This window comes from Sarcophilus harrisii, chromosome 3 (genome assembly GCF_902635505.1).
Source record: "Sarcophilus harrisii chromosome 3, mSarHar1.11, whole genome shotgun sequence".
NCBI lineage: Eukaryota > Metazoa > Chordata > Mammalia > Dasyuromorphia > Dasyuridae > Sarcophilus > Sarcophilus harrisii.
This window is the reverse complement of record NC_045428.1, coordinates 595,387,777-595,399,862: the sequence shown is the minus strand read 5'-3', so window position 1 is coordinate 595,399,862 and position 12,086 is coordinate 595,387,777. Positions and strand designations below refer to the sequence as shown.

General features: G+C 52.8%; 1 protein-coding gene across 1 annotated transcript; it reads left to right on the top strand.

The window, feature by feature from the left end:
* The first annotated feature begins 570 nt into the window (after positions 1-570).
* Positions 571-11,759, top strand: PLAUR (plasminogen activator, urokinase receptor). The gene is made up of 7 exons (XM_031961683.1): positions 571-695; positions 1,831-1,944; positions 8,398-8,541; positions 9,052-9,204; positions 9,311-9,448; positions 9,878-10,024; positions 11,425-11,759. Exons 1-7 carry the CDS (start codon positions 644-646, stop codon positions 11,757-11,759), a joined length of 1,083 nt encoding a protein of 360 aa, XP_031817543.1. The 5' UTR covers positions 571-643.
* The last annotated feature ends 327 nt before the right edge of the window (positions 11,760-12,086 follow it).

Genomic DNA, 12,086 nt, shown 5'->3' with positions numbered 1-12,086 from the left:
GGGGAAAAGTTGGAACAAAAGGTTTTTGTTCCATGTCAATGCTGTAAAATTACCCATGCATATTGTTTTGTCAATAAAAAGCTATAAAAAAAGAAAAGAAAAGAAAAAGAAATGCTAAGTCGGGTGGTAAGAATGGTCAGTCTCTCTAAAGGGAAGAGAAACTGAGACTTGGAGAGAAGGACAAAGAGAGGAGAGCGAGGCTGGGAAACAGAGAGAGAAGAGGAGCTTAAGAGGGAGACAGCCCGACGTGGGAAGACACGGGCAGGTGAAAAAGAGATGGAGAGACAGGCAAAGAAACCGACGGAGGACAGGCACGAGGGAGCCAGGAGGAGGAGGAAGACACAGGGAGAGAGAAAACGGGCTAAAAGGTGCGAGACCTCCGACGTGGGGACACTGGAGCAATGGGGGGAGGGTCCCGGGCGGACACAGTCCGGAATGGGGGAAAGAGAAAGAGCCAGGTAGCCGCAGGCGGAGAGAGAGGGCGTGGAGCAGCAGCGGCCGGGGCTCGGCCGCGGGGGCGGGGAGGGGGAGTTCCTGGGGCCTCGGGGAGGAGCGCGTGAAACCTCCTTCAAGGGATGGGACAAATCGGTTCGAGCTCAGTCTCAGCCCGGCGGAGGGGGAGAGCGTTTGCACTTTCCTGGACATGAGGGCGCTGACCCTGTGCCTCCTGTGGCTGGCTTCAGCCCGGGCTCCAGGTGGGTGACCCAGAGGATTCTGGGAAGGGGGTTCTGGGGTTTCTGGAGAAAGGGGCGGGGAAGAGCCTTCTTCGCGTTACTCTCCTGAGGGAAGCCCAGGACAGACTGAAACGCAGGAAGAAATAAAGTATGGTAGAGAAAGGGGCAGAGAGACAGGCAGCGGGGGACAAGCCCCCCCTCATTCGGGTCCCCCCTCCCGAGGGGCATCCTGGATCTGGGGGTGGGAAGGCTGACGCCCGCTAATCCAACCCTGTTATTTTCAAGATGAGAGAACTGAGTCACGGGCCGGGAAGGGGCGTCTCTCTCTGGGTTGGCCCGGGGAGCCAGCTGCCGACCCCGGCTTCCTAGCTCGGATGGACTCCGACGGACTCGGAGAAATCAGGCTGTCGGGACCCTCTGGAGGGAGAGACGGAGGATGGAATAGAAGGGGAGCGCGGGGCGGGGGGGGGGGGGGAGCGCCAGTCCTCCGAGGGCCCGAGACGGGAGGGCTCCGACGGGAGGGATCGGACGCTGGTGGCGCTTCAGGAGGGGTGTCTCCCGCCCCCTCCCCCGTCAGCCCGCACTCAAGTCAGACCCGGGGTTGGGAAACCGGAGATAGAGGAACTTAGTCAAGCTGGGGCGGGGGCGTGCGGGAAGGAAGCAGCCCCGGGGGGTAGGGGATGAGTAACCCAAGGGAAGCGCAGCGAGGGATGTGAGTAAACCACGAAAGAGGGTCCACTGAGGGGATCGGGGGCGGGGAAGGCGGCGGGGATCCAGAGCTGGGGGTTGGGAACAGTCAGGGCTAGGACATGGGCTGGGGGGGGGGGGCCCGAGGGCGCTGGGATAGGGCCCAGGGGGGGGTCCAGGAGGGGACAGAATACGGGTGGGGGGAGGGCAGAGCTCGAGTGAGGAGTGCTAGGGCAGGGCAGGGAAAGAACGCAGGTGAGAAGCCGCTGAAGGGATGGGGAGACAGCGGGAGGGCAGGGATGCAGAGCCGGAGCGAGGGGGAGACTCCGAGGGAGGCTGAGAGGGGGAGGGACAACGGGGAGGGTGGGGGCACGGAGCGTGAGGGGGGGGGGAGACAGAACCGAGGCTCAGCGGGGCGGGAAGCCCCGGCCCCAGCCCCCTCTGACGGACCCCGTCCCGCTCTCCCCAGTTTCCTCGGCCTTGAGCTGTCACCACTGCAAGAGCCACGGGCCGTGCTCGGTGGAAGAGTGCCTCCCGGGGCAGGAGCTGTGCCGGACCACCGTGTACCGCAACCGCTGGAAAGGTGAGAGCCCGGAGGTGCCCAGCTGCCCCCCTTCCTCCCTCTGGGGGACGGGGAGCCTTGTCTCCGCGAGGCCCCTGTGAAGCAGACAAAGGTGGATGCTCCGCTCTGATCCCTCTGTCTGACACACTGGGAAACTGAGAAACTCCCAGAGCTCTTAGCTTCTCAGCTGCCCAAGGTTACTCGGTCACTTAGAGACAGAGACAGGATGCCAAAGGCCTTGAATGCCGAACCCAGTTACCCTGCTAAGCCCATAGGGGATGAAAATAGGAAGTGGGAGCGGGTGGAGCCGGGCTGAGGACCAGCCCAATTTGGACTAATCCGTGGGTTTCCTTTTGGGACTAAAGGAACCCACTATAAGGAACCTGGGCTAAGTGCCCCAAGGGACTCTCCTTTGAGGGCTTGGCAGAAGCCTTATCTCTACCACTTCCCCCATCTTAAGCGTCCCAATAAAATAGTCCTGGCAGGACTCTGGAAGCCCTTGGAGATCTTTCCTTCCAGCTCTCACTTATGATGGGGAATTGGAGGCCCAGGGAGAGGAGTTTTTGCCAAACATCACCCAGCAAGGCCCTGGAGGAGCTCGGAGGAGGAGCTAGAACCAGCTGTCTGGCAGGGTTCCTGGCCAAACTGCCCCCCCCCCCTCCCACTAGTACCTTGAGTCTCGCCTCCTCCCTGCAAGCAGACTCCATCACTGGCTTTGTTATCTTCAGTCACTGTCCCTCCCCCCTCCTAGATTTCTCCTTTTGCTCAGTAAACCTCAGTTTACAAAATCATAGCGTGTCTGAGCTAGAAGATCGTTAAGTCTCTGAAGTTCAGAGAAAGGAGTTGACCCACCCCTCACTTCCTAATGGTAAATTCACTTTAAGGCCCAAAAAGCATTTTACAAGTATCTCATTGATTCTTCCAACATTCTTGGGAAGTGGGTGCTATTATCATCCCCATTTTACAGATGAGGAAAATGAGACACAGAAGGATTAAGTATCTTGCCCAAGATCACACAGCTGGAAAAAAAAATGAGACAGAGGTTAAGTATCTTGCCCAAGATTACACAGCTGGAAAATGTCTTGAAGGTCCTTCTGACTCAGTGTCCAGAAGTCTACTGTGCCCCCTAGTGTTCCTCAGTGCAAAACGGCATGTACAAAACCAGAAAAATATAATGGAAGTGATTTTGAGGGTTCCGGGGGAACACTAACAATGGAGAAGAGCAGGAGAGGCTTCCTGTAGGAGGCAAATTTTAAGGCCACTGAGGGGTTTTAAGAGTCAGAGATGAGGAGCAACTGGAGGACAGCCAATTTAGAAGGTACCCATAATTCCCAATTCCTCCAATCCTCCATGCTGGGCTAGCAGGCTGTTTCCCAAACTTCTCATCTATTTCTTCCTTGGTGGTAGACCATCCTTCTTTCTACATATAACCGTGTAACTTCTGTTTTCTGTTTCAACCTCTTAATCTCCATTGGAAAGCTCTCTCATCTTGCTTCCCCTTTCATCTTTAAAAAAAGTCTTAATGGGCAGTGCTAGCTGACATGTTTTTCTATCCGGATCCTTTTCAAAATATTATAGCCTTCCAGGCCATACTGAGTCTCTTTCCGATCTACAAACCTCGACATTATTCCTGAAGTTTGATTTGCTTCATAGAATCGCAATTGGAAAAAAATCCCTGATAAAACATCTGGGTTATCCCAACTTCCTTCCCCCATAATCTTCCGGACTCTGGGTCTTTCTCTGCTTTCCTTTTCCCTCTACCCCAGTGATATTTCAGACTGTTTCTTCTCTTCTCTTTCTTACCTCCATATTCCTTCCCCATTGAAGTTTTCAATTTGAGGCTTCTCAAAGCTTTCTAAAGTAGAACCTTAAACTTCTAGTCAAGAACCCCTGAAATTGTCTCTAGCCTCAGACACTCACTAGCTGTGTGACTCTGGGCAAGTCATTGGCGCTCTATTTACCAAAAAGAAAAGAACAAATAACCCCGGCACTTTCCCGTCTTCATACATCTTATTTCTCCACCATGTGCTCTACAATTCGGTGAATCCGGCTTCCAGGTTGTCCTTGGAACAAGCCATTCCTTCTGCGGATTTTCCGCTGGCTGTCCTCCGTGTCTGGAAAGGCTCTGCCTCCTCACCTCCACTTCCTGGGCTTCCTTCAAGACTCAGGATTTTAATCTTACTTTCTACAGGATCTCTTATCTTCTCACTTAGCCCTGCCATCCCCCTGCCTTCCCTCTGAGGCTACCTTCCATTTACAGTATAAATATCTCACATGTATATGGTTGTATGTTGTCTTTTCCCAATACACTGTGAGCTCCTCCAGGGGAGGAGACTGAATTTGGTTTGGCTTGGTTTGGGTTTTTTGACTGTCTTTGCATCTTACACTTAGCACAGTGCCTTGCATACAGCAGGAGCTCGATAAATGCTTGTTGACCGATTGGCTAAAGATTGCCCCCCAGAGGCAGCCTATTCCACAAAGAAATGCCCGCTAGGTTTTTCTGTATGGGAGCTGAAGTCTCCTTCCCGGTCCTGCCCTTTGGCGTCAGACAGGACATTTCTAATCCTTCTTCCACATGACAAGCCTTCCATTATTCAACCAAGTCTTCTGTTCTCCAGGCTAAATCTCCCGGGTTCTTTAATCCTTCCAGTTCCATCAGATCCTCCTCTGGGGGACACAATGGTCCTTTACCATCCTCTCCACTGGACGCTTTCCAATATCCTTCTTGAACTATCACGCTCAGAACTGGATGAGAATCCAAAACATGGCCTCAATTAAGGGTGGGACCCTCACCTCCCTCCTGCCCCTCCCAGGATCCCATTGGTTTTTGTGGCTGCCACGCCACACTAATGACTCATCCTGCCCTGGCAGTCCACTAAACCCCCCAGATGTTTGGCAGACAGAAGTCTGTCTCACCAAGCTTCCTCCATTTTAAATCTGCTGATTTTTCTCTGCTTGTAACCCTCGCTAAATGCTGTAGAGTTGGCTTTGACCCAGTGTCCACGGACTCGTGGATTTGAGGCCCTCAGAGGTGACCCTCCTCGTTTTAAAGATGAAGGCACAGATGGGGAAGTGACTTGGCCAACCCACTTCATCTGTTGCCAAATCTACTGCTAGTCCCACCATATCCCACAGACCATCAAGGTCATTGGAAATTCTGTCATTAAGACAACGGGGATTGGGCGGTGGAAGGAGCACGGGGACTGGAGTCTGGTGTTCAAATCCAGCCTCAGACCCTTTCTAATGGTGTGATCTTGGAAAAGTCACCTAAGTTCTGCTACTTCATTTCCTGCATCCATAAAATGGGGATATTAGTAGCCACCACCTCCCAGAGTTGTTGTGAGGAATAAATGAGATCATATTGTAAAGTGCTATCTAGATGCTAGCTATAATTGTGCATTATGTTAGTATTGTGTTCTTAGCATGAACATGTTAGACGTATTTTTATTCGAGTGTAGCCAGGGTGTGAGGGAGCTTATGATTTGTTACAATGAGTAGCCTTGGAGAGACACCCTTGGAACACGTACCTCAGTGAAAGGATGTGGTAAAAAATCAGAGGTTCCCCCCACTACCAACACCACTAAGGTAACATACTAAATGGCACAGAGCCAAGGGCAGAACGCTGGGACTTCCACTGGAGATCTTCTCATGAGTGGACCCCTCACCATTAATACAAATCACTGGGCCACTTAATGGGTTCCAATTCACCTCGGCTGTATCTTTCTGATAGACTAACTGCCTCTAAAGGGAGTTACGGACCTTTCCCTTCCCCAGCCAACCCTCCTCATGGCCTTGCTTCCCAGTTCCATCCCACAGATGTCCACCATGGATAGGATGATGCTTTCCACATCCCCACTATTGCTGAGTTTCCCAGAGCTATAACCCTTGAACTCATTATCCCCTTGGGGGAGGGGGGAGTGACCATCTGCCTTGCCATAACTCCCAAGGGTCCTCTGGCTCTTACATTGGCCTTCTCAAAGCAAAACTTCACTTTTCCATCTGCCTTGAACCAAGCCCCCTTAGATAATTTACCCCCCCCCCCATTAGAAGGTAACCACCTTCAGAGCAGGAAGTGGCTCCCTTTCCTATGTGCATCCCAAGCACTTACCCCAACCAGTTTAGTAAATACTGTTCCAAATCCAGACTTATTAAAGGCCTAGGGGAACTACACTGAATGCATTCCTTTAATCTCTAAGTTTAGGAACTTTGTCAAAAAAAAGCAATCGAGTCAGCCTCAAAGTGACTTCCCAGTTTGGTGAAAACCACCGCTGCAATGACTGTTTTTTCCTGGATTTTCCATAGCTCTCTCTTTCATTATACGTTCCAGAAACAGTCAGTCAAAATCTTGGGATGATTTTTGCCCTTCTCTAGGCCTATTCTCCATTCATAACTGAGCTAATCCTGTTGAGGCTATAGGTCATCTCAGCTAGGGAACTCGGCTTGCTCAGGGCTAGCTAGTTTCTTCTTCCTGTCTCCTTATTTTTCTTGGGCATAAACTTTTATTTTCGATCTCTCCTTTAGAGTCTAGAAGAGTTGTTCTTTGATAAAGAAAACAGGCAAAATCCAAGCAGCCCTACTTGCATTCTGTTGTTAGTTTCAGGACCCCATCCATCCTGGACAGCGGTCCTCCTATTTATTCTTTAGTACCTATCCTTCCCTGATATATAGTTCCCCTCGCCATTTTATTTTATTTTTCAATGAACAAGTTAATAAACAAGTTAAAAAAAAAAACCTTGTTTCGGGGGGACTACCATCCCTGAAATAAAAAAAAAAGAAAACCCTTATAACAAACATTAATAAATTAACAAAAACAAATTTCTACATATTTCATGGCACCCGGATGTGCCTCTTTTCTGCATCTTGAACCCGTCACCTCTCTGTTAGGAGCTAGGTTATCACCTCCATCATCAGTGAGTCATGGTTTCTCATTATGTTCATTAGAATTTCAAGGTCTTTCAAAGTTCTTGGGTTCTTACCATGTTGTTGTTATTTATCCATTGTTCTCCTGCTCCTTTTACCTTCCATAAATACATAGAAATCTTTCCAGGATTCTTACTACCCATAACCACACCCAACCAACCACCTTTCTTACCTACTTCACTTCATTCTGAACGTTAGCACCCCTAGCAAGATCCTCAGAAGGGAAGCACTGACCACCATTTTTCTTCCCTTCTTTTTTATTGTTTTTTTTTCTGGTTAGACATCTTTAAATATATGTTTCTTCGTGAATTATGTCAGGAGAGAAAAATCAGAACAAAAGGGAAAAGCCACAGGAGAGAAAAGAAGTGAACATATCATGTGTTGATTTGTTTCAATCTCCATAATTCTTTTTCTGGGTGCAGATGGCGTATCCTGCCCAACATCTACTGGAATTGTCTTCTTTTTCCCATCTTTGTCTTCTGACTCATGCCAGGGATAAATGTCCATATTCCTAGAAACTCGAGAAACCAATTTCCCCATAGACAGTCTATTTCTCCCCTGCAGAAGAAAAGTACCCCCTTTATTTATGACTCTAAATTTCCATTTGTCCTGTCTTGGCTCAGATCTCTTGTTCCCTTTGCCCACGTTCCAGTCAAACCTTGGGTGAAGGACAAGTTGATGCTCCATAATGGCTCAATGATATCATTCACCCGAATTAGCGGTAGGGAGATGCTAGCTAAGACCCATCTTAGAACCTAGTTTGAATCCCTTTTCCCTCTAGGCCCCAATTCCCACCCTTGACCTACACATACTCAACATGCTTCTTTTCTTCCCAATAAATGGACTTGAGCTATTTCAACAAATATTGAGCATTTCTACAGTGGACAGAACCCAGCTCAAGACAAGGAGGGCTATGGATTCCAGGTAGAACACCTCCCCAGCCCTCATGAAGCTCCCGGTCCAGGATGGGGAGGAGACATTTATTTATTCAATCTCCAGATTAAACCCTGCTGGGAGCTGAGACATATGATTAGCTCTGAGGAAGATATTCAAGTTAGTAAAAATGCGCCCCCCCCCCAAAAAAAGAACATGTATGGATTCTAAATAAAGGCATTATTAATTAACCCCCCTCAAAAAAAATAAATACGTCCCCAGTTCTTGTGTCTAGTAGGAGGATGAGATATTCATTCATCTGGTAGTGCAGTGGACGGAGTTCAAATCTGGCCTCAGCCGCTTCTTAGATGCGAGACCTTGACGTCTAAAAAATGAGCAATACAATAAGCTACCTTGCAGAGTTGTGGGGAACTATTGGCAAGCACTTTGCCAAACTTAAAGTGCCATATAAACCCTAGCTGTTATTGTTGTCTCACTGCTATTTATTAAGCCCCTACTGTGTGCAGAGCACTGTACTTGCCACAGGCCCTGCCCTCATGAAGCTGCCAGAGAAGTTCAGAGAAGTAAGCAAAGGATGGAAAGCCTTGGGTCCCTGGGTGAGCTACCAGAAGGAGACCGAGGAAGGGCTTACGTGTCTCCCTGCATATATTTTCTCCCCAGAAGGACAGGACCTGGAAGTGGTGGTGAGAGGCTGTGCTGAGATGGGGAAAGAGAACAGCTCCATGTCCTACCGAACGAGCCAGGAGATTATCATGCTGAAGGAGACCGTGTGTGACTCTAACCTCTGCAACGAACTGGAAGCCAGTGAGTGGGTCCGGCCGGCCCAGAGCCGCTGAGCAGGGAGGAGTCAGCCTGGGAGAGTACAGAACTGGGAGGGCTTTTAGAACTCAGATTGTAATAACTGGAGGGAATCTAGAGGTTCTCAGAGATGAGGGGGACCATAGAATGTGGGATGGCAGGACTGGAAGGGACCTCAGGGCCCAGAACCTTAGCACAGAGTAAGTCACAGCTGGGAAGGGCCTCAGAAGAAAAGATGTAGATGGTCAAATCTGGACAGAACCTTAGATCATGGAATGGCAGGACTGGGAGAGATTTTAGAGCCTAGAATACAGGTGAATGAGACCTCACGGTGGAGAAATCAGGCAGGCAAGGAAGTTATAATTCAGAAAAGTTCTCTTCCTGCAGCTTCCAGGTGAGAGATGTTAGAGTAGGTTCCCCCCCCCCTCCTCTTTCTTCTCTGTCTCTCTTTCCTCTCTCTCTCCCCCCCTTTATCTGGGGCCAGCAGACTTACTCTCTTCCTTCTCCCCGATTCAGATCCCAGCCCTACTTTCCCTGGGACTCGGACCTTAGAGTGCGAGTCCTGTGCCTCCTCTGACCAAAGCTGTGAACGAGGCCGGACCCTGCCCCTTCGCTGCCCAGACCCCACGGACCAGTGCTTGGAGAGGATCACCCAAATCAACCCAGAAGGTGAGGACGGGTGGGGGACGCCCTCCCTAATCGCTCTTTCCCTCTCCCTCTCCCCCTCCCGAGCCTCCCTCCCACCCATCACTACTGACCCCCCATGTGACCTCAGCAGCAGGTCCCTCGGACGAGCGTTATATGCGCGGCTGTGGGACTTTCCCCAACTGCCCCGGCGCATACGGCTTCCACAACAATGACACGTTTCTGTTCCTGAGATGCTGCAACTACAGCCAGTGCATCAGTGGTCCAAGTGAGAGAAGGGAGAAGGAGGGGTGGAAGGGAGGAGGGAGGGAGGGAGGGGAGGGGAGGGGAAGGAGGAGGAAAGGTGGAAGGGAGGGAGATGGAAGGAGAGGGGAAGGGGAGGAAGAGAGGGAAGTGGGACGCTGGGAGGGAAGGAGGAGGGGAGGGGTAGAGAGGGGAAGGATGGAAGCTGGGAAGGAGAAGGGAAGGTGGAAGGTGAATGGAAGGTTGAAGGGAGGGAGGAGGGGAGAGGAGAGGAGGGAAGGGAGACGGAGAGGAGGGGGAGGAAGGAAGGAAAGTGAAGGGGAGTGGAAGGACGGAGGAAGGTCAAGTGGGCCTGGGTCATTGCAGGTATAAAGGGCACCTGGAGAAAAGGGACGGGCTCCTGGGGACTCGGGCTGGGGAACCCACATCTTTTCTCTCCCCTCCTTGCCCCCAGTGATGAAACTCTCAGACCACCTCCTGAATGACCTTCAGTGTCACAGCTGTGAGGGGAACAGGACCCACGGCTGCTCCCCGGAGGAGACAACCCTCACTGCCTGCCGGGGACCCATGAATAGGTGCTTTGAAGCCACCGGCACCCACAGTAAGGATCCCACACCCCTGAGGGTGGGGAAGGGACCCCTGTGAGAAGGGGACGTGAAGGACACGGGGTCAAAGGGCAGGGCAGACCTTTAGAGACCCTCCACTGCAAACCTTTCATTGCAAAGTAGGGAAACTGAGTCAGAAATTCCCATGGGAGGAGGAGGAGTAACTTCTTATGGGGAAAAGGGAGGGCAGTACACCCCATGGTAGAGATTTCTTGGGTGGAAGGAAGAGTCAGGGTCCCTTAGTTCAGGGGATTGTGTCCTGGGCTCAGATTCAGTCCTGCTCCTCTGTGACCACGTGCCTCGGCTGCCTCCCCTGGAAAGGAGGACCTGGGGGCCTCTAAGGGGTCAGGGTCCTACGACCCTCTAAGGAAGGCTCAGGGATAGAATCACCAAACTTCAGACTGAGATAGGAGCCCTGTGTGGGTGAGGGGAGGACGGCCCGGAGGGGGATGAGGGATGGGGGCTAGTGAGAGTTCCCTGAATGCACACATTCACACACTCTCACACACACACACTCATGCACACTCACACAGACACACATACACTCTCACACACAGACACACTAACTCACACATACTCTCACACTTTCTCACACACACTCTCTCACACTCACACACAGAAGAAACACACTCACACACACTCATGCACACTCACACACTCTCTCACACTCACACACAGACACACTCACACTCACACACTCTCGCACTCACAGAGAGACACACTCACTCACACTCTCACACACTCACGCACACACACAGACACACTCACACTCACACACTCACACACACAGAGACACACTCACTCACGCACACGCACATTCTCACACTCAGACAGACACACTCACACACACACTCTCACACTCACACAGAGACACACTCGCTCACACACACACTCACACTCCTCCCTCCACTCTCACACACACACACACAGAGACACACTCACACTCACACACTCACACACACACAGACACACTCACACGGAGACACACTCACACTCACGCACACGCACACTCTCACACTCAGAGACACTCACACTCACACACTCTCTCACACTCACACACTCACGCACACACACACAGAGACACACTCACACTCTCACACACTCACTCACACACACAGACACACTCACACGGAGAACCACTCACACAGCACCTCACACTCAGAACCCTCACACTCAGAACACCTCACACTCTCTCACTCACACACACCACCTCCTCTCCGCCTCTCCCACTTTCTCCACACTTTCCGGCCCGGGGCAGGCGGCCTCGGTAGGGAGGCCCCGCTGGGGCAGAGCCCAGACCCCAGGGCACAGGGCACAGGGCACAGGGGAAGCCGGCGCCGCCGGGCCGGGCCCTGACGCCGCCTCCTTTCCCTGCCCCCCCCCCGCGCTCCCACAGGACACTGGGGCCCCGGCTACACCGTCCGCGGCTGCGCGGCGCCCGCCTGGTGCCAGGCCCCCCACCTGGCCGCCACCTTCTTCTACCTGGCCCAGCCGCAGACCTTCTGCTGCTTCAGCAGCAGTGCCGCCCGCCAGCAGGCGTCAGCCCCGGCTGGGGCCAGGCCCGCCCAGCCCTCCCCTCGCCCTCGGCCTGCCTCTCCTGCTGCTGACGCGGACTTGAGCCCGCCCCGTCCTGCTCCCCCCGCCCCGCCCCCCCCGGCCCCGCCCTTCGGCGGCCCCGGTGCCCGGCGCTCGGGCTGGACAGTGGCCCTGCCCCGGGAAGGGCCCAGCTGAGGCCGGGAGCGCAGGAGCCAGCGCCCGGAGCGGAGGAAAAGGCTGCAGAGGGCGCGCTCTGCCGGGTGACCGGTCCCGGGCCGTCCCGAGGTCGGGGCTGTTCCACGGCGCCCCCTCAGCTTTCCCTCCCTCCCCAGGACCGGCTCCCATGGTGCTGTGCGAGAGGATTGCCCCGGCAGGGGGCGCCACATCCCAGCCCCCTGGGGAAGCCCCGCGTCCCTTGCCCTTGAGCGAGAGCGTCTCCCACATCCCGCCGTTAGCCGATGTTCGCTGGACCCACTCAGGCCAAGCCTCCTCCTTCCGAGGCGGGCAGGCAACGTGCATTTA

Bases quoted from the DNA above. Each gene is read 5' to 3' on its own strand.
- PLAUR (XM_031961683.1), top strand. From the start codon at position 644: ATGAGGGCGCTGACCCTGTGCCTCCTGTGGCTGGCTTCAGCCCGGGCT. The intron at 1,945-8,397 runs GTGAGAGCCCGG...TTTTCTCCCCAG, and splicing joins GTACCGCAACCGCTGGAAAG to AAGGACAGGACCTGGAAGTG. The intron at 9,205-9,310 runs GTGAGGACGGGT...ATGTGACCTCAG, and splicing joins CACCCAAATCAACCCAGAAG to CAGCAGGTCCCTCGGACGAG.